Below are 22,323 nucleotides of genomic sequence, written 5' to 3'. Positions count from 1 at the left end.
AGGCACCCCATACATTGACTTGGACTCACTCATGGAATAAAAAGTAAATAACCGAACAAAAACATTTGGGAACACCGTTCCCCAACAGTTGTGTAACAATAAGGTAAATTATGTTTGTGTAAGCTTGTTAGTCATGAACCATTTTAAGCATTCACGATAAGATAACATTTGATGAGGGTAACAGCATGTAACTTAGAAGCTGAAACAAATCTCCCAATATCCCTGGGCGTAAAGAACCGTATAGGTTCCTCCAGTGGAGGCAGAATTTGGTGGAAACTGGTTAATAATTTCCCCCCATAGTGGGATATACTGTACAGATGCATAGCAGATAATGAGAAAGAAATCCTTTCCAGTATACAAGCGTTAGCCTCTGTGTCTGATTTGCCTAATAATCTGAAGCCAGAGTAGGCTTGTCAACTTGGGGCTCCACTCTTCCCCTGCTGTGATCGTCATTGTGAGAGCCATTGTGCTCCAGTATCAGTCGTGTTACTCATGGATTCTCTTTCTGTTTGATCTTCTGGGTGGTCCGGTTCAGATATTTTAATCTCGAGCAGAGCTGCTGCCTCCTGAAGGTCTGAGAAAAGGTATGACTTGTTCTGGTAGTTGAATGCGAGACCAAAAGGAGAAGTCCATCTGTATTTTGATCTTCTCATGCTGCAGTTTGTCAATAACTGGCTTGAGCTGTAGATATTGCGATAGAGTGATTGGGGCAATATCTTGGAACACGGAGCAGGATGCTCCTTGAAAGGATACCTCTTCAGCATTTCTTGCTGCTTGCAGAATTGCATCTTTCACTTTGAAAGATTGGTGCTTCACAAAGACTTCTATGGGACGCTTTCCCTCATGGTTGATCAAGACAAACCCGGTGGACCAGTTCAAGCTTAATATTTGGACCATTCTTCCCCAAGAGTTCATAGAACAGGCCAATCATGAAAGTCTCCAAGTCTGATCCCTCCTCACCCTCCTCTAGGTGTCGAAGTCTGATATTGTCACACCGTGAGCGATTTTCTGGTCTGCACATTTTGCTAGTGTAACCTTTAAGTGGGTTTTAAGGTGAGTGGAGGAGCTTTCTAGCTGGCTCACTAGTTGTTCTTGTAGTGTTCAGCTCAATAGTCCATGTTCCAATGGAGTCTGCATCTTGTTGAAGAGTGGATAACATCCAGTTGAGATTTGATCGAAGAGCTTCCAGTGAGGTAGCAAGGTCAGCACTAAGTTCTTCTCGCAGCTCTTTTTTAAAGTTCTGAAGGGAAGATAGGAGATCGTTCTTAGTTAGTGTCATTTTGCCATCAGGAGTTGCAGGTAGGTGTGAGTCTCTTGTTTTGGCTGGTTGAAATGAGCTCAACACCCTATTCGTTGGCGATTTCTTCTGAGGTATGCAGAGGTTGACTGCCTACGCGAGAAGAAGATTGGCTACTAAGCTTTTTTTAGGACTCCTTTAGGTGGGTCCATGAAAGCCCATCGCTATGTCTCAGCCCTCATTAGATAACTTGGACTATCTTTGGGGCTTCTGAGAAGGGACAATCTGAGAAGCTCTGTTTCAGTACTCCGATGTGGCAGAGTACTGTATTAATACCCGCCAATGGTGGAAGGGAGCTTGTCCAAGTCAGGGAAGTGAGTGCCTAACGCACTAGCGTTTCGCCACTGAGGTTTTTGATGCACCTTGTTCGGTCTGGCTCTGTCTGCTCTAGGGCCAAATGTAGGGTGTGTAGCATACTCAGGTGCTATTTGATGTAGCGCTGTGGGTCAACTTCTACCCTAACACTTGCTACAGGAATCAGTCAGGCCTTTAGGAAGGGAACCCCCAGTGCCCATTTCCTCATTTGTTATTACTTTGCCCCATTTCCTAATGGGGGGGGGGGGCTGGGTCTCGGGTCCTTGGCTCGTTGGGAGGCTCCAGATATGCAGTTCTGCCAAAGGAGTGGTGGACTTGGAGCAGCTGGGGCTACATTGACTGGCAGCAGCTTGGGACATCCAGGGCTGGCTTCTCCAATAATCTCCCCCCTCCCCGCTGTCGTACCTGGAGAGTTTTTTCTGTGATTGTGAGAGGAGTAGCAATGCAGCAAGATTGGCTTCGAATCATCTGCATCTGCCACACTATGACAGCGGGGTTAAACACTGGTGTGGCTGATCTCCTTGCAGCGCATCTGCCATTTTAAAGTCTGGCATTGTAGAATCTGGCCTCCCCCTGCGCCATGAGGCCGTCACCAAGTACAGTGCAGTTCTAACTCAAATGTAACCTCCGGTGTACCCGCAGCTCCGGCACATAGTGAAGTGTGGTTAGAGTAAAGTTGTCTCCTCCGGGGCCTCTGAGTCCTCTTAACTGGCATGGGGGCTGCTGTTTACATCGCCTCCTCTCGGTACTGCATTGCCGCCCTATCTTAACGGTGAGGTGATCTCATGGGGGCAGGATATTTGTCTATGTGCTCCTTGTTCGCTCCACCGTCAACAACTCAACGAGGGGCGATGTCGAGGTATCTGGTCATTTTGTGCTGGCAGCTGCTCCTCCCATGGTTCCAGCTGCTGTCTGCAGCCTCTGTCCGGAGAGACTGTGGGGAGTCTCTCGCCTGCGCTGTGGGGAAGGGGGGTGGGGGGGGTGTCAAACCCCATCTCGTTCTGCACCTCTCGTTCTCCACTGCTTCAGCGGCACAATGGTGGTTGATTAGTTCCTAATGGGTACTTGGAACCTTGAGTTTACTGGCAAATGCAGCGGAGCTCGCAAGGATCATGTCTGTACAACCATGATGGTTGGCTTACAACCCGGTGTAAACAATTTTAACATGAGGAGGGCACATGGACTGTGAGACTGAATTGCATTTTCAGTGTGGCTGTATACATAGACTACACATATCCTGTAATATCTGCAGAGGCTAGATCACTAAACGACTTTGCCAATTAGCCACAATAATTTGCTCTGCAATGCAATGGGTAGTGGAAAACACTATATTTACACAGAGATTACTTTTTAATTCTGATTATGTTTGTCAGCTGAGCATATTTTTTTCAATATCTGCATGTAACTAGGCCATAGGCATTGAGAGTATATGTTATCTTCTTGCTCATTAACATCTGTGATCCCACATAAGTATGCAAACTTAAAGCAACATATCGTTTTATTTTTCTTGTTTTTGCCTTTTTTAAAAATTTGTAATAGCCTTTGAAAATCTCCATGGCCTGTTTAGTCAGAGGAAAATCATGTGACTGCGTAATACACCCTCACTTGTCAACTTGGAGTCAGGTGATATAAATGCTTGTATCATTGACCTAAAAACAACTAACAAACATCAAGATCTTCGCATATTTTTCTTAGTGACCATGGAAGAGTGCTTTCTTTTGTTCGGCAGTATTCAGTACAGCTGAACACAGGGGTCTAGCCCAGCAGAGTAAAAGCACCTATGGCACAATGACTAACTTTCCCCCACACATCGGACAAATATCTGAGCCCACCTCTATCGAGCGCGGTACCAGGCAGGGGTGCCCACTGTCACCCATGCTTTTTGCCATCCCAATGGAACCTCTTGCAGCTAGACTTTGACAGCAACACACCCAGAGAGGCCTCGGCTTTGCGGCTAGCGCTCTTGTAGTCTCCATGTACACGGACAACGTTACTCTTTATGTCTGCAATCCTCAGAAGAACCTCAGCCCACTGCTTCGTGAGGTGATGCGGTTTGGGGGCTACTCCGGCATCCAGGTTAACTGGAATAAGTCTGTGCTTTTCCCTCTCACTGATGCCATGGTGCCTTTCACTCCGGATTACCCCTTCATGTGGGCCCACTAGAAAAGTAAGCATCTGGCTGAGTAGGGACGTGGACGAACTTTGGAGAGCTAACTTTGGCTGCGCAGTGGACTGGCGTGCGTCCAAGATTCCCCTCTGGAGCTGGTTGCCCTTGTCTCTGGCCGGACGCATGGCATTGCCAAGATGGTGTGCTGCCGAAGTTTTTACACTTATTCGTCAATATTTCCATCCCCCTCACTGCCCACTTTTTTCGCAAAGTCCGCTCTCTGCTCATTATCTGGTCTGGGTCGGTCGACAGCCCAGGATCGCATATAATATTCTCACCCTCCCTATGTCGTGTGGCGGCCTTGGTGCCCCCGATTTTAAACAGTATGCCCTTAGTGCCCAGGCCAGTTTTCTTCATTTCTGGCTCCACCCCACTCTTTTTCAGCTGCATGTCAAGGTGGAGGCTGACCTCGCTGCCCCGTGGCCACTCACGACCGCCTTGTTCGCGCTGACGAAACTTCCACGCACTGAGATTGATTCGGTGGAGACCTTGCGCTGGACCTGGGATGGGCTCTGTAAATTTTCCTGCTCCGATATGCTTTCTGCGAATACTATGCCTATTGCTTATCAACCGGCTTTCCATCCCCTTCAGACTTCTGGGATGGTTACACATGCCACTCGCTTAGGGCTATTCACAGTGTCTGACCTCTACCCTGGGGACACATTCTTCTTACTCGCTGCCCACTCCGGCCCCATGGACACTTTGCTTTACTATCAACTTAGGGCTATCTGCAGGGAGCTTCACTCCTCGTTCCCCCAGCCTCCTCACTCGATGGCCACTCTTGACTTCCTTTACCTGTCCCCCTCCCCCCGGAAACTAGCCACTGAAATTTACGCCCTCACACTGGCGGCATCTCCCATTTCCACCGACCGGGCGTGTGTGGAGTGGGGTGAGGACCTGTGTGCCGAAATCTCTCAAGTCGACTGGCTCTATTGTTGCAATCAAATTAAACGCCTATCCCCAATCTACCGTCTGCGCCTTATCCACTTCAAGTATTTACATAGGCTCTGGACTTCTGCCCAGTTGCATAAGATGGGACTCCTCCCCGATGATAGATTCCTGCGCTGCTCTGCTCCTGTGGCAGATTTATCCCATCTCAGCTAGCTGTGCCCTCAGGTCTTCGCATATTGGCACGAGGTCTGCGCCGCTATTTCTGAGATCACCTCTTCGCTGGTCCAGCCTGATCCCTTGCTCTACCTCTTAGGCTTTGTTAAATTTTGCCTAGATGCCTCCAGCCGCTTGACTGCCATGCTTCTTGTCCTCGCGCGGCGTAGGGTCTCCATGTGCTGGGGTCGCAGGCTTGCACCTAAGGTCGCTCTTTGGCTCGAGGATGCATCGCGCTGTCAGACACTCCTGTCTGAATTTTGGGACCTCATGTCAGCTAAATCCCGCCCAATTGTCATATGGGGTCCACTTGTGTCTTACTTCCTAAGTCTCAACTCTCAGCGCTCTGCGACCTCCCCCGCACTCCCCGCCAGTGATGGTCAGTGAGTAGCTTGCTCCCCGCTCACACTCCCTTCTGCTCCATTAGCCTCTCTCCCCTACACTGGATGCCTTTTTTCGAGGTTCACTTTAATACCCTTGTGCTCCCACGATAGATCTCCTCATTATTGATTCCATGTGTAACGTGTTCCATGTAACCTTTGCTCCAATATACTGTCTGCCTCTTTTGATGTCTTGATGCTGTGCAATTTTGTTCAATAAAGGTTTTAATTTTTTTCTAAAAATAAATAAATAAATAAACTTTCCCCCACACATAATTAGCAGTCTGGCTTACTCAACGGATATAGAACCTCTCTGCTACCAGTAAGAAGTAGGAAATAAGTTTAATAGAGTGTGGATGTGGCTGTGATAGAGAGTTACATATGCATAGAGATGGCATATGGTGGCATCTTTATTGTAGTTTGGTCTCTACCGGCATTCATCTTACATTAGGAACACACTGGCAAAGCCACTGTCTGCAGAACTTTGGGGCATACCTCTTTTCCAATGTCCACCCATAGCAGGCAGCAGGAAACTGGAGCCATCGCTGTGAAAGGTCAGGCAACTTTATGGTTCTCTTTCTGACAATGTAGTTCAGTGACACTACCATGACTGTACAGGTAAGGTGGGAGAAAGTGGGCTCAGAGACACATGGTAAAGTCTGGTTGGATGTAGGATAAACAGACCAGGGTTTAAAACTGATGCTCTTACGACCCTTATCAATTTTTCTTACGTTATGCAAGTTAATGACAAAGCTACCTGTACGTCCCAGCCCCTTCTAGTTGTGGAATATACTTGGGTTTTAGAGCGTTTTGCATGTTTCTATAACTTGTAAGCTGTGTGTAAACATAAATAGAGCTCCTTTTTTATTTTCTTCTTCCTTCTCTCTTTCCAGTCCAAAAGCATCCATGAAAAAGATGAAGCTAAAGGAGCTTGAAAGCCGACTGCAGCAAGTAGATGTATTTGACAATCCCAAAATCGTTCTGGAGCAGTATCCAACAAGGCCACACATTGCAGGTAAAGGGATAAATAGTACATTGGGAAATTAAATAAATGAAATCTGTATCATTCTGAACAGTAAAATGGAGGTGTGAGAGAAGTGCCTTTTGACTGCACAATAATGAATACTACATTCATGGGCAACATATCAAATGTATCTAGACTTTAGGGTTTTGCATTGTTTATGGGGTTACTTGTTTACTTTGGGCTGTGCAACACCGGGCATTCTTCTTTTGTTTGTAAATAGGTAGGGAGGGAACCCAGTAGAGTGTAAATCATGTTATTGCATAGCATACTCTTTCCACTGCTCCTCTGTTTCCTAGCCACTACGTGTGACAACAGCTTTACCTTTCCACTTGAAGACTGGTAAGCAGAACTGTGAGTGGCACAAGAACCTTGTCCATCTTGAGTATGAGCAGGTCACTTGATTTCAACTTTGATTTTGGCAGTGATTTATCTCACACTGCTCTTGTAAGCATGGCCCTAAGGTTGTATGCAATTGTGTCCATCTCCGGAATGGGTATGGTGTATTTTACCAGATTACAAAGGGTTGTCCATAGGGCCTTGCAGAAGGTATCTTTTCAGTGGCAAATGCATACCTGTCAACCTTTTGACTTAAAATTGCAGGTAATATCAAGTTTTTAAGAGACATTCCAATTAAGGTGAAAAGAAAACATGCCCAAGGACACTGCCAAATGCCTGGATGATGTAATCAGTGATTTTATATGAGATGTCAACAATGATGTTGTTTAACACGTCATAAGGGATGTGATATGTCAATGAGGTCATAAGTAGTAAATGGCGGGGCGAAAGTTATAGTTAGCGCAGTAAACTATAATTGGTGAATTTCATTTATTAGGTTTCGCCTGGCCGCGCGCAGGCGAAATCTTTTGATCTACAGTATGGGGCTTTAACCCGCCTCTCTCTTCCATTGGCTAGCTCCATAAATGGAGGCTAACCATTGGAAGAGATGGTTGTCAATCACTCTTTCCCCCGTCACAACGCGATTCGTGGGCGTTTCCGTGTCTTTTTGTAAGTCCCGCCTCTTTTGTCGTCATGCCTTTCTGGGCGTTTTTTGTTGCCGGATTGATTTTTTCTGTTTGTATCTTTTATGTAATCCTAAGTACTTATGTATCGCAACCGGTTATTTTGTAAAGCGCTCGGACACCTTCGGGTAATGTTCGCGCTATATAAAATCGCATTAAATAAATAAAATGAATATTCCATGATTTATTGAAGTTGGGCTAGATTTGGTAGAAGTTTAGGGCTAGTTTGGGCTTCTTTCATAGAGGCAAGTGCTCGTTTTCAAATTTGAGTTTAGAAACACAATTGGGGGGACACCTGTCCGTTTGCGGACGGAAATTCCACATATCCTCGCTAACTTAACTATTACTGGCGAGTGCAATAGTTTCCGAGGCAAGTATGCCCTTTCCTCCGATCCGATCCGCCTGGCAGCCAGTGTGGCTCTAGACACTGCCCAGAGCCACCCGGGCTATACCATGGTCGGACGACGTCACTTCCTGCGCCCAGCCTTCTGTTGCTTGCTGCTGCTGGCCTCAGCGTCTCCCCGCCAGGTCCTGTAGTCTCACCCCTCCCTAACGGTACCGGTAATGTGAGTGTTCTGTGCGGGGAGGGCGAACTCTGCCAGCCCCCGTTTCTTTGCCACAGGCCCCAGGTCACGCTTCATCTTGTGCCCGCGCTGCTGAAAGTGCTCCAGTGTGCATGGCCATCTCCCAGCTTGGCCAGACAATCACCACCTCTGGGCTGCCTGGAGCAGCGGTGAGTATTACTTTCGGTTATAGAATGGGTCTGCCCCTTCATCCCCGCATCTATCCCAGATAAGGGTGCGTGTGCCTGCTAGATGCATAGGATCGCTAAGGATCCAGGCGGCTATACCATGGTCGGGACGACGTCACTTCCACATGCATAGTGTTGTTTGCCTGTGGTTTAAATCGGGAACTAGTAGTTAAGCCTTGTTGCTGCTCCCTATAACTAGACCTGGAAATGAGTTAGAAGGCATCACGCAGGTGATAGAGCAGTCACCCGACTAACCGGATAAGCACACTCTGGCCCATAAACGTTTTGTCAATACATTAATCAGGTAACCTACACACTGCTACCAGCAGTTCAGTTTCCTTCTGTTTATTTCCGTGTACCTGACTTACCAATCCTTGTTCCAGGTACCTAAGATCACCATGGATCTAGGAGCCAGCTGTGGAGAAGGTAGACCACACAAAATACCATATACCATTTCACTTTCTTGGTACTATTTATAATAACCACAAACGCAAGAAGTTTCCAAAACCTTTATCTAATTATCGTTTTCTTCAGTTTCAATGAGCCACAGGTTAACACAAATCAAGCTATCTATCACTAAGATTAAGAAAATAGTATAACAATGAATTAAAGTAAGAAACATTTAGGTTTGTGAAAATAAAGGGCAAGGGAAAATAAGGAACATGCTAAATTTAGGTCAACAGACTTTCGTAACTTCACTAAAAGCGGGTAAGAAAAGGGAACATACTAGTCAAAACAGACTTACAGTTATCACTAACTGTCTACAAGAAACAAAACTTTATTTGGTTCGTCTTGACGTTTTAATCACTAACGGGAGGGAAAAAATGGAACAACTATATGCATATGATTTAGAAACTTTCTAAAGGTGGGGAGAGAATGGAACATGCTAATACACCAATTTGCACGGAAAACCTTAATTCTAGAGGAAACAAGGTTAGGGTCATAGGCAATTTGCTTTATTCAAGAGAAGTTTGGGAAAGACAGACACCCACGCAGATTATATTTACCTAGGACAGAATGAAGACCAACCCTGGCCACGGGTCGGTTGGAAAAGGCGGGAAAGGACCCTCAAGGACTTAGGCTGCTAGTAGACGAGCAGGCTCAGCTCATAGACAGTTAGGACAGGATAACCCCAGAATATGGCTCGGGACCGGGCTCACCAAAGGGAACGACCAACACCTGCAGCTTCGGATGCAACGCCTGCGCTACCCCCTCTCTGCAAGGAATCTGCCAATAACCCCAATTGGGTTTTTCGAATCTCCCAGCAAAGTGCTTTGCCAGCACTTAAGGTTTTCTCCACCCCAGACTGAGTTTATGGAATTTACGGACAGAGTGCTCCGCAGCTCTCTGTATTAATCACCTATAGATGTTCGTTGGGTCAGTGACAGGTCAGCTATTCGGACAAGTCGGACAATTTCTCTAGCTAAACCTAGGCCAATTATACTATTTTTGGGTCAGTGTACCTCCCACAAATGTTGCAAGTGTAAGGTTCCCTAATTTCTGATTGGTCCACAAGTAGGATAGGTTAACACACCAACCAGGACAAGACTCTCTAAAGCCCCAATTTACATCTTTTGGGACCGCCTATTGAATTTCGGGTTCCCATGACATGTTTTTAAAAAAAAAAATTTTTTTTAATTTTTTGAAAACCTTTATTGTGCACAAACAGAACAAATACGGGCCCACAACCATGCGGCTGGCCACGAACTCTCATGTAGCACTAGTGCATGCAATACGGCGACAAGGTAATACAGCATAACAATAGTTACTATGCGAAAAGCAGACTGGAAGGCGCCGCAGTACCTTGACACAGGAGCAATGCAGGTTAATTTTAAATTTTTGTGCGACTATTAGGATCAGGTCGTGTTGTTCCGTACTCATAAAGATAGGAAAGAAAACGAGGTCCATGTAGGTGGGACTTGACAAAAACTACCATTACCGATCAATTCGAATCGCAACAAGCAAGTCCCCACCAGAGGATGGCCACAAGATATGCATACCACAAGAAAGTAGTCTCAACAACCCATCCACGTCTTCGCTGCCACCCATCCCCCAGTATGCCTAGTCATGGGCCAAATAAAGAAGAAAAATTATAAAAGAAGCAAAAAAGGCACCATAGAAATGAACACGAACTAAAATATAACCCCCCACCCTACACACATGCAGAGGCTATGGCCTACCCCCCCCCCCCCCCCCCCCTAGCAGAGTGTCTGTCGCCCCATAAACCCGAAATACAGCAAGAGAAGAAAAGAAGGAAGGAGAAGAGAAAGAAAAAGTAAAAGAAGTATAATCCAGTGATATAGGGAGTAAGAACAGAATCTATCCTTGGACTCCCACAAAAGAAAGACCGGGAGGAGGGCCAGTTACACATATACGCGGACTCCGCCGGCCCAATAAACATTCTCCACCCCAATAGCAACATCGAGTAAAATCAGCAGCAATCTATCAATTAGGGAGAGTCAATGCACAGTCCGTGGTAAAACAGGCCAAATTCAAGGTCCACACACCCTCCACCCACCCGCCCGGCTTTTAAACAAAAGGAGATCTCCTAGCCCTGGCCCGATCTGGGGCTCGGCCTCTCACCCATTCTACTTGGTAGTCCAGTGCAGTCCAAGGGGACGAGAGAAAATGGCCGCCCGGAGGAGGGGGGAGGTGCATAAGCACAGAGAGAACGGCGTCTGGCCCCAAGAAATGAATCTCCCTCAGTCACAGGCTTCTCCGGCGTATCCAAGTCACAAAAGTCACAAAACAGGGCGATCAGAGTCCGTGAGAAGTAAGCTGATGAAGGAGCATGAGGGCAGGCAGCTGATATCCAAAGCTGTGACGCCATGAAGCGATGCACACAGTCAGGCATGGAGCAAGGGGGAAACAGTGTAGCAACGACTGAACTGGTAGTTGGCAACAAGTCGCTACCCGCCACAGCGATGGTTACTGTAGCATCCACTGTATCACTCCGAGGCAACGGTGTGGCGGTAGACTGTAGCAGCTCCAAGCCGAAATTTTGTTGGGAACGATTCCCCTGCTCCTGGCTGAGAGCGTGGGCGCATGCATCGAGTCTCACCCCCAGTACGCTGTAACTGTGTAGCATCGCCGATCTCAGCTCGCCCAGGGTCGCCAACACGTCTTTAATAGTACAATCAGGCTGTAGTTTCCCCAATTCTACACGTTCGGGGGAAGAGTGTGCTCCGGCCCCCTGCACGTAAGCGAGCCCGCTGCTTCGTGGAGAGGATGCGTAGTCGTCCTCACAGTGGCGAACCACAGGCATCGCCATCTTGTCCTCTATCCAACGAAGTACTGTGGGGGGGGAAGGGGGGTCGCAGGACGCGACCGGACAGCAGCTGGCGTTCCCCGGGCTAGCAATATTCCGCCCGATCTGCAGCGGAGCCTGAAAGCCGGCAGCTGTGTGGTGAGGCAGGCGGAACCAAGTGGGGCTCGCCGTTACCGGCCAGAGGGACAAGTAGGGATGAGCAGGAACATGGCGGCCAAGAACAAAGGACTCGCAGATCAGGCACTTCTCCCCTCCACCTCCGTGCAACCCAGCGCATGCACGATAGTCCCTGGCGGCAGGCGGTGCTCATTCCATGCGCTAAGGAGGGAGACTCCGTTCTGTCGCACCACCTCCGCAGCGGATCGGCTGAGTCAAGGGACGCGAGGTCCGCAGTGCGCAGCGGAGCAGGCAGGGTCCCGGGCCAGGGCGAGCCGGTCAATAGCTTCCGACTCCGGGCGGGTGGAGAGGTCGGAGGAACACCAGTAGCATCAGCTCCGCTTCCCGCACGTTCCAAGTCGAAAAGAATTCAGGAGAATACACAGGATTGCGGTGCGGGATTCCGGGGCCGGCGGAGCCGAAAGGCTGTACGTCCGCTCAGGTCGCCATCTTGGCTCCTCCCCTCCCATGACATGTTTGATTCATTACAATAGCGCATCTATTCAAGTTATACATTATGATACATTTAGCACATTTCAGCTTCTTCTGCTAGGCGAAGGTGCATCTTCCCAGGCACATCTTGGCTGGGACCCCTTGTTGGCACATGTTCAATGTCATGGAGCTCATCCTCTGGCAGAAGACTGTCATGCGCAGAAAGGTTTTCCAATATGGAGTATTCCCATCCCGCATGCCCAAGGATTACGATACATGAAAAGTAAAGGAAAACAATTTAGAACACAGAAATAAATGAGTACACTGTATGCCAGGAATCCCTATATGACTCCCCTTACTTTATACTAATTATAGCATTAATAGTTAAGCAGGACAAACGGCTTTGCCAAAGCAGCAGTGCAAGCACGGAGCATGTGAAAAACAAAGCGGCCATATTTAGCAATACTGCGCATGAGCGACAAGTTCCCTCCAGAACTGCGAGTGCGTCTCATCACGTGGGTATGACCGACACATGCGCAGACTGAATTCCCGCAAAGCAGCGACCATATTAGAAGCAAGCTTCATTACTTTTAGTAAACACATATGCAAGCATCGCTGGGACACCCTTGTGTAGTGTAAAAGTGCAATTATTAGTAAGACAAACATTTGAATTAGTTTCATTACTGTTATTCGAGGTTCTTGATGCAAGCAAGTCGCGTCACATGCGAATACTTGCTCCATCACAGGTGTTAACAAAAACCTGGCCAAAAACGTCAGTGTCACTATATACTTTATCATTACTAACCGTTATATACTATACCCTCTGGGGCCCGCTGCAATGACACTAAATAAAACCAAAAACAGGGAGAGGGAAAGAAATCGTTTTATTATTAAATGTTAATTTGTTCTTCTGTTTTTCTGGACAAGTTTTATACAATGTTATTTTAGCCTCCGCTTTGATGAATATCTATCTGTCTGTCTATCCTTGCCTACTCACTTCTTTTCCTCACTGTTTACCTCTTACCAACTGCTACCATTTATCCCTGCAACCATCCACCCACTCATCATCCATCCATTCATCCGTCCGTCCATGCAGTCATTCAGTCATCCGCACATCCATCTCTCTTTTGGTCGTTCTTTCCTGCCTACCTTCCTCTTTCCCTACACCCCTCATTGCATTCACATGTCCATCAATCAGTCCAATCACCCACCTATCATTATATTCGTCATAACTCCCACGCATGTTAAGCTACCATATTCATTCACTTTTAACTCACTTTTAATATCAGTATTCATTGAGGGCTCTATTCTTATCTACATTAAAATAAACTTGAAAATAACTTGTGGCTTCCGAGGGGACTAATCTTCATAAGCATGCTCGCCCCTTCCGAGTGCTGGATGCTGACTTGAAAAAGAATTACACACCAGGTGCTCGCCAATAGTGATTTCTCTAACAGAGCCTAGTTATGATGGTTGTTTTGAGATCTGGCCTTTCAGGCAGATTTAGCCGCATCACCAGTCTACTGTTTTTTTTGGCCTTTAAGACATTTGTTTTCTCTAAACACTTCCCTCATAATCTATCCACTTAGAGGGGCTTTGGTCAGAAAATCTTCTTCCGTAAATCTGTTAAAAAAAAAAAAAAACAGCCATCAAGTCCAGATCTATTGGTTTTGCCAAAGCTTGTTTGCTGGTGGTTGTCTAGTTTCTGTCTAGTGTTTGTCTGTCGAGCAGTCTTTTCTCCTCCGCCTTTATTCCCTCCCTTCCCCTTCAGTCTTCAGAGCTTGTTGCTTCCATTCCCTCTTGAAGCCGGCTTCTCTCCTTAACTCCTCGCTGCTGACATCAGCCATTCGTACCTCCGCTCTCGGCTCATGCTGTCTCTTCTCCTCTGCCCTTCTTCCCTCTCTCCCTTTCAGTCTTCAGAGCTTGTTGCTTCCATTTCCTCTTGAAGCCGGCTTCTCTCCTTAACCTCTCGCTGCTGTCATCAGCCTCTCATACCTCCACTCTCGTCTCATGCTGTCACTACAGCAGTCTCTACTCCTCCGCCCTTCTTACCTCTCTCCTCTTCAGTCTTCAGAGCTTGTTGCATCCATTCCCTCTTGAAGCCGGCTTCTCTCTTTAACTCTTTGCTGCTGATATCAGCCATTCGTACCTCCGCTCTCGTCTCATGCTATCACTCCAGCAGTCTCTTCTTCTCCGCCCTCCTTCCCTCTCTCAAAGCTGCCAACTTTATAGCTGAAGAAGCAGGTTCAAGTCTTGTTATTATAGTCCAATTTTCATTTTTTTTGAAGAATGCAGTTCTACCGCTTGTATTTGTCCATCGGCCTCCCATTTAGTTGTTCCCCAAATCCTTTTTGTCTCGAGAAAGTGAGGTCATGTGGTCGTGGTTAGAGACGTAGTACAGTGACAACTTGAAACCTGCGTTGAATGTGTGTGGGGTTCTGTCTGTGTGTGTGTGGGGTTCTGTCTGTGTGTGTGTGGGGTTCTGTCTGTGTGTGTGTGGGGTTCTGTCTGTGTGTGTGGGGTTCTGTCTGTGTGTGTGTGGGGTTCTGTCTGTGTGTGTGGGGTTCTGTCTGTGTGTGTGGGGTTCTGTCTGTGTGTGTGGGGTTCTGTCTCTGTGTGTGTGTGGGGGGGGGTTCTGTCTGTGTGTGTGTGGGGTTCTGTCTGTGTGTGTGGGGTTCTGTCTGTGTGTGTGGGGTTCTGTCTGTATGTGTGGGGTTCTGTCTGTATGTGTGTGTGGGGTTCTGTGTGTGTGTGGTTCTGTCTGAGTGTATGGTTCTGTCGGTGTGTATGGTTCTGTCTGTGTGTGTGGTTCTGTCTGTGTGTGTGGTTCTGTCTGTGTGTGTGGTTCTGTCTGTGTGTGTGGTTCTGTCTGTGTGTGGGTGCATGTGGCTCTGTGTGTTGCTCTGTGTGGGTGCAAATGCAATAGGTCTCGCATTTGCGAGAGATTAAGCTATTGGCATTGTAAATGACAATGCCATTTATTTATCTATTTTCAAAATCAACACATAATCTAACTTTTGCAAAGGCAAGGCTGTTGCATTGTAAATGCTTGTTTAAAATTCTTCGTAAGATTAGTGTTTGACTCATTTCAACATCTAACTATAATGTCACTTAGTTTTTTGCAGTGAATGTATCACCCAGCGTTTCCACCCATAAAAGAATACAAGGGTCTAATCAGGACTGAAAGGACCTGGGGTTGGCTGGTTATGTTATATTGATGAGAGCCTACCACAGCTGCTTTTCACATTTCAAGGAACTAATCGGGGGACGCCCCTTGCAGGTCCGCAGTAGAAGCTGCCCTTACCAACCAGGCACAATTACTGTTTGCAAATCTTGAGGGGATACCCATGATGCGGATCTGACTTTCTATATAACCAGCCAACACCAGGCCATTTTATCCTGAGACCCTTGTATTCTTTTAAGGGTCAAAACGCAGTCGACACATGTACAACAACAGACTGGTTTCTATAACTGTGATACAATGATTAATTCCTTGTGTTGTTGATTGTACTGAATATAAACTGCTGTCTTTTGATATAAAGAAACCAATATACTGTGGATGTTCACATTCTCCCTCACTGATGTTCCTTGATTTGTTTTTCCTTTACACCTAGCGTCTATTCATTCTTTTCTTTTTGAGAAACACTTACAAGTTGTTTTTTGATTTTTTTTAAATTTATTTTAATTTTTTTAATTTTTTGAAAACCTTTATTGTGCATAAAAAGGAGAACAAATACGGGCCTACAACCGTCAGGCCGGCCACGATACTTTAAGCACAGGTGCAAGCAATGCGGTTCCCCAGCGGCATCAGGCAAGATAGCAACAATTAGTAGCAGTTACACTGGATAGAGTCATGTTGCCAAGGAGAAGGAGCATTGAAGGTTAAATTTTTAAATTTTTTAAATTTTTGATCGAAATATAAATCAGTGAAGAATAGAAGCAAGGAGAACTGAGTCCGTACATTAGCTTCACAGCATGAGCAGGCAGCATAAATAAGAACAACAGTAGTGAGAACACCCCGTCAATATGGCAGTACAATGCAAAACAACAGGGGCTTCAGTCCACATTTACGTACCACCCACAGCGCCACCCACTCCCAACTAACCCCTATCTCAGACCCAGAACAGAAAACAGGACAAGAAAGCGCAGAAGTTTAGAAAAATAAGGCCCATAGAAACTAAATAAGGAAAACTAAATCTACCCCCCCACCCTACATCAATCCGGAGGCTACGGCCTATCCCCCCCGGCAAAGTGCCTGTCGCCCATTAAAGAACCCGAAATACAGACCAAGAATAGAAGAGAAAAGAAAGAAACGATAAAAAGAAAAAATTTTCACTCTTGAAATATCGGGAGGAAGAAAAGAACAAGCTATTCTACCACTCCCAAAAAAGAAAGGAGACGGGGAGGAGCCCTAACAATAACAGAACTCTCGGTCCCCCAGCCATGTGTAGCCCCTACACCGAGTGAAACAGTAATATCAAGAAGTACAATACCAGAAGGAGGATTGAATCAAGTGTACCCGGGTCCCCGAGTCAGTACTTGAATGACCACCCCGTCCATAAGGGTAAATAGCAGGATATGCACAGCCCCACCCCACGTGCGAAAGTACCAGGATAGACATCAGTAGCAGAACAAATGTGGGGAGCTACGACTACTACATTCGCCAGAGAGGCGGCACAATCCAAAATCGCACCAGCCAGTCCAACAAGAGTTAACCCCCGGAGACCTCCAGCTCAAATCAGGTCTCTAGCGACCACTACACCATGACGCCCAACAGAAGCCCGCCCCAGTCGGAACAAAGGAACAAGATGGCCGCCTTAAGGAGCACCTAGACAAAGGAGAGCAAAATGGACGCTACCCTAAACAAATAGTCCCCTTGTCACAATAAACTTCCATGACAAGCAGACAGGCACCAAAAAGAATGTGGCGGAGCCGATAGCTCACAATTTATCAGGATAGCCAGTATATGGTGCCGACTGTGCCACTGACAAAGGTCGCAATACACGAAGGATGCCTAGAATGTAAAGCAAAGCAATCACTAGCAATAACAGAGACAGACGGGGGAAAACAATCCACACTAAACATGTAATCCGTGCAGCCACTACATACAGCGTTCTAAACCCAATCCCCACCAGGCAAGAAAACAATACAACCATGAACCCGCCTAACCCTGTCCCGATCTCAGGCGCCCCCCTGATCCCAGCCCTCGATGAATGCCACCCCTCTCCTCAGCGGAGAAACAAAATGGGCGCAAGGAAGGAAGAGGAGATTCGTACATACAAAATGGTCGGTGCCAAATACCCAACAGTGCAGCAAACACAGCCAAAAGCGTCTCCAAGTTAAAAGATGGAGACTTCAACGAGAGAGTCTTGAAGGGAGCCTGAAGCCGCCGAGCCGGCAGCCTCATAGTCAATAGTAAAGGCGAATACAATGAATCAGTCCCCGAGTGCGGAGACAATGTAGCACTGGCAGAATCTGTAAGCGGTCTTCCACAGGCACCAGTCCAGGCATCACGGGTCTCTCCACCGCTGAAATCGCTCGGCAACACAGTAGCAGCCTCAGGCACCAGCAGGGGACAGTTCAACTGTTGCTGGGAGCAGTCTCTCCGCATCAGCTCCAGATCCAAGGCCACGTCGTCGAGTTTCTTGCTCAGCCTGTGGGAGTTGTGGAGCAGCTCTGATCTCAGTTCACCAAGGGCAGACAAGAGATCTCCGTAGGACAGGGCAGGCTGCGGTCCGTCTGCGGCTGGGACAGATGTGGGTGAAGTCAGTGCAGACCCCGGCCCGGCCACGGTGCCGCAGGCACGGGGCGAGGGTGGGCAGTCCTCTCCATCCCATGGAACAACGGGGACATCCAACGCTCCCCCAAGCCGATCGCCAGAACGTGGGGGGGTGCAACAGGAGTCAGCAGTTGCCCCTTCTTCCATTGCGACCAGTAGTAGCCCAGCGTCTCCAGCAAGGGGCCCCCGCCGGCCCGAACAGGCAGTCAGGGCAAACGGGCGGTCCACCGAATCAGGGGACATCCCGCAATGGAGTCCAGGCAGCCCTCACCCAGTACGTAACAAAGGAGCCGGTCGTGCAGTATCGTCCGCCTTCCAAGCCAACGCAGTCTCAGCGTCCAGCAGTTCTCAACAGGCGATGTACGCGGGCCGCGATCGAGAAGAAGCAGCTCCGCACAGACTGTGGGTGTCCTGCAGGCAGGCCGGCCGTCTCCGCTCCGTCTAAGTCCGGCATCCGGCGGCGATGCACGCCTGAGTCATGGCGTAGGGCCGGGCAACGGTCTATCTCCGCAATCCGACCGGGCTGAGGCGTCGGAGGAACACGGTCGAAGTCCGCGCGCAGTCCCCATTCCAGCAGCCGGTAAAGTGAGCAGGATGGCAGGCAGGATAAGAACAAAGGGCTCAAGGGCTGGCGGAGCCGGGAGCTCACACGTCTGCTCCGGTCGCCATCTTGGCTCCTCCCCTTGATTTTTTTTTTAAAATGCATAAATAATTTTCTAATAAAACTCTGTTCGGCTCAACCATAGTTTTTTTTTTTTTTTTTAAATTCAAAAGATCTTTATTGACAGCAAAGCCATTGACACCACCAATTGTAACACATGAACACAGTGTACCCCCGGATGCCATACCAATTTCTCGTAAACAGCCAATAGCAATTCGTACACAGCCTTTGTGCCGGCATCCCGGAGGCCCGGCGGCGAGGTAATGTATAAGCAGTACTACTGTGCCAATTTGGAGAACATATCGCAAGCAACATGCTGGTGTGGTGCGGCAACTGGCAATCAACTTGTGCAAGTGCAATACAGCGATCTAACGTCGAGGCGACAACAAGAAAATAAACAGTTCCCACCAAACTCCCCCCCCCACCCGCTAGTGTGTGTCTGTGTGTCCGCCTATCCTGTCCCAACTAACAAGTTCCCGAGTGTACCTACCCTGTGACCCGCGCCCATCCCCCCTTAAAGAACAGCCCTTCCTCAGTAGCCCCCCACCAAAGCATCCCCGGATTCTCACAGCCGCCCCCAGTTAACCAGGAACGTCCCCACTCCTTCCCTCCCCCGTGCCACAGTGAACAGTGTCAGCGTCGAGCTCCTCTATTCTATCCTGCAGTTCCACCGCCTCTGTGGTGTCAGAGCTGTCCTCCTCTCCCTTCTGTATATGCTCTTTGTAAAGATCCCAGAAGTTCTTGGGCCTACTTCTGGGCGGGAGCAGGTCGCTGTACAGCTCTGTCTGGGTGCAGCAGTACTGTAGATCCCTCAACCATTTGGCTTTCGTGGGGAGGGGTCCTCGCATCCAGCACGCCGCAACCACCCGCCTTGCCAAAAGTAGCGCCATGTCCACCAGGCGACGTAGTCCCGGGGCTAGTGGCTTTGAATAACCGAGAAGCGCCAGGGCAGGAGTGCGAGGTAGGGGTTCCCCTAGTATTTGATCGAGTTCCGCAAAGACTTCTCCCCAGAACGCCTGCACTCCAGGACACTGCCATGCCAAATGGAAAAAGTCTGCTACCATTGTCCGGCAGCGTTCGCAGTCAGCCGAGGTACGGAGACCATAGCGATGAAGGCGCTCAGGAGTATAGTACACTCGCTGTAAATATTTGAAATGCACCAAGCGGTGCCTGCCGTTCAGGGATATCTTACGCGTGCTGGAGCAGCAGTATCGCCACATCCCGTCATCTATGGGGGATTGGAGGTCTGCTTGCCAGGCCTCCCTGGCCTTTGACGGCTGCAGTCGCTGCTGCGTCACACCCAGCTTGCTAAGCTGTGAGATGAGCTTCGCCGAAGAGGTGGACTTGAGTATATAGGTCAATTCCGGGATCTCCTCAGGTTCCTCCAGGTCTGGGCCCAGTATTTCACGAAATGCCGAGCGGAGCCTGTGATATTGGAATTTTTGTAGCAGGGTGTGGTCTGCCTCAGCGACAGTCAACTGGTCCCATGATTTAAGTATGCCGCCCTCGAACAAGTCTTCCATTTTCACTATACCAAGAGAACGCAAGGCCTTAATCACTCCTTTCTCACCTAGTGGATCAAGCCAAAGGGCCCACTCCACAGGCAGCAGTGGGGAGTACAGCAATGTGCAGCCACGAGAGCGCACCAAGCAGTTCCAGGCATGATTGGTCGCCTTCAGCGAGTCCATCCGGCCAATCGCGCGGTCTGCGGGCAGGCAAACAGTTGCGGGGAGAGGAAGCGGGTCTGCAAACAACCGCTCCAATAGGAGGTGCGGGGTCCGAGTTTCACCGTGCACCCACGAGTGTAAATGCGACGCTTGAGCTACCCTATAATAGCGTTCTAGGTCTGGTGCTCCCAGTCCCCCCATCTCGCAAGGGAGTATCAGAGTCGTCCAACTGATTCTGGGCTGCTTGCCCCCCCAGGACAGTCTCACCAACACCGAGGTGAGCTGCCGAAAGAAGGCCCTCGATAACACCACAGGCAAATTCAGGAAGAGAAACAGGAAACGGGGGAGTACCACCATTTTCATTAGAGCGATTCGACCTGAAAGGGAGAGGGGGAGTCTGATCCACTTATCCACATCATCGACCAAGTTGCTATAAGCCACCCCGTAATTGTCTCGGACTAGGACCTCCGGGTCCGTATGAAGGCGGATGCCCAGGTAGCGAACCGAGTCGGTGGACCATTGCAATGGGTACTCATAGCGAACGGTCGTGTCACCGGGGTGAGCGGGAACGCAATCGATTTATCCCAGTTCACCTTCAGGCCCGACAACGAGCCGAAGCGGACCACCTCGCGGAGTACCGCGGGCAAGTTGGCTTCCGGGTCTCTAACGTACAGCAACGTATCATCTGCATAAGTCGATATCCCAATTTTATAAGTGGGGAAGCTAATACCCTCCAGGCTGTGGTACTCCCGCATGGCACACGCCAAGGGCTCCGCCACCAGTGCATAAAGCAACGGCGACAGGGGGCAGCCCTGTCGCGTGCCCCTTCCAATGCTTATCGGGTCCGTCACCCTATCACCCAGACGCAGCCTGGCAGAGGGTCGATGGTACAGTGCCCCAATCTGCTGCAGGAACTGTTCGCCCAGGCCCAGTTTACGCAACACGCGGACCATGAAGGGCCACTCGACCGAGTCGAACGCCATTTCCATGTCAAGGAAGATAGCCAGCGCGCTGTTCTCCTGCTTGACATGTTGCATCGCGCCTAACACTGTGCGGATATTGTAAGTTAGATTCCTGCACGGGACAAATCCAGATTGCTCCGGAGCGACCAACCCAGGAACCAATAGGGCCAGACGAGTGGCCAGAACCTTAGCGTAAATTTTGGCATCGACATTGAGCAGGCTGAGCGGCCTGTACGAGCCACAAAGATCGGGCGGTTTACCCGGTTTAGGTATAGTGATGAGCAGCGCCTCACGCATGGTAGTCGGCATTTCACCGTTCTCGCAGATGGCATCGAACAGGGTGACCAAGTGTGGCAACAGCAAGTCCTTAAAGGCCTTATAGAAACCAACCGTGAGGCCATCCGAGCCCGGCGCGCTTCCCGAGCGCATACCTGCCAGCGCCTCTAGTATTTCATCTTGGTGGAAGGGGGCCATCAAGAATTCCCTATCCGAGTTCTTGAGGAACGGCATGGCTATATGATCTAAGTAGTCATCCATCTCGCTCTCCACTCCCTGTGTTTTGGACTGGTATAAATCTGCGTAATATCTCCTGAACGTCTTTAGTATCTGTTCCTCGTCCGTCACTGTGTCTCCCTCCGGAGTCCTCAGCTCCTCAATGACTAGTGGGCGTCTTGTGTTGCGGACCATGCGTGCAAGCAACGCTCCAGGCCTTTCCCCCTCCCCATACTGTCTAGCTGTGGCGTATTTGCCCATATAGAGGACCTCCCTGTCCGCCAGCGCCTGAAACTCAGACAGAAGGTGGGAGATCTCCTGTCCCTCCGCATCGCCGCCCAGCTGCAGTCGCCTAGCCTCAAGCTCCGCTATCTTAGTCTCCAGAGTGGCGAGGTCCCGCCGAATGGATCTTAACACACTAGAATGTTTCGACATCGCCACCCCCCTGATGTAGACCTTAAACGCCTCCCAGACCGTAAAAAAGTCGTCCACAGTGCCTATGTTTGTCGCGAAATACTGTTCCACTTCTTCAGCAAGCTCCCCCCTGAAAGCCTCATCAAGCAACGCAAAAGGCGGGAACCGCCACGTGAAGGCTGGGATCCCCTTCCTGGTCGTAGCGAGGCAGAGAAGAATAGGGGAGTGGTCCGAAAGCGTGCGTGGGAGGACTGCGCATGCACTAATGTTGCTAAGTACCAGGGGAGGCGCCAACCAGTAGTCTATCCTAGTATGAACATCGTGAAATGCAGAGTAATGTGTAAACCCACCCTTCTTGGGATGTTTCTCCCTCCAGACATCTACTAAGTCAGATTTGACCATTTCAGCTGCCATGTACGAGGCCGAGGCACAGGT

The 22,323-nt window shown here is 49.0% G+C and overlaps 1 protein-coding gene across 9 annotated transcripts in view; it reads left to right on the top strand.

The window, feature by feature from the left end:
• The window catches only part of METTL5 (methyltransferase 5, N6-adenosine), a 167,616-nt gene that overhangs the window by 36,495 nt on the left and 108,798 nt on the right, over positions 1-22,323 (top strand). For all 9 annotated transcript variants that reach the window (XM_086956090.1, XM_086956091.1, XM_086956096.1 and 6 more), the window contains one exon: positions 6,157-6,278. In XM_086956090.1, the coding sequence (XP_086812216.1) occupies positions 6,170-6,278 (109 nt within the window). In that variant the 5' untranslated portion in view covers positions 6,157-6,169. The remainder of the gene's footprint in view (positions 1-6,156; positions 6,279-22,323) is intronic.

The sequence above is a fragment of the Lissotriton vulgaris genome, chromosome 2_1 (assembly GCF_964263255.1).
Source record: "Lissotriton vulgaris chromosome 2_1, aLisVul1.2, whole genome shotgun sequence".
In the NCBI taxonomy this organism is placed as follows: Eukaryota; Metazoa; Chordata; class Amphibia; order Caudata; family Salamandridae; genus Lissotriton; species Lissotriton vulgaris.
Note: the sequence above shows the minus strand (reverse complement) of the source record. Positions and strands in the feature narration are given on the sequence as shown.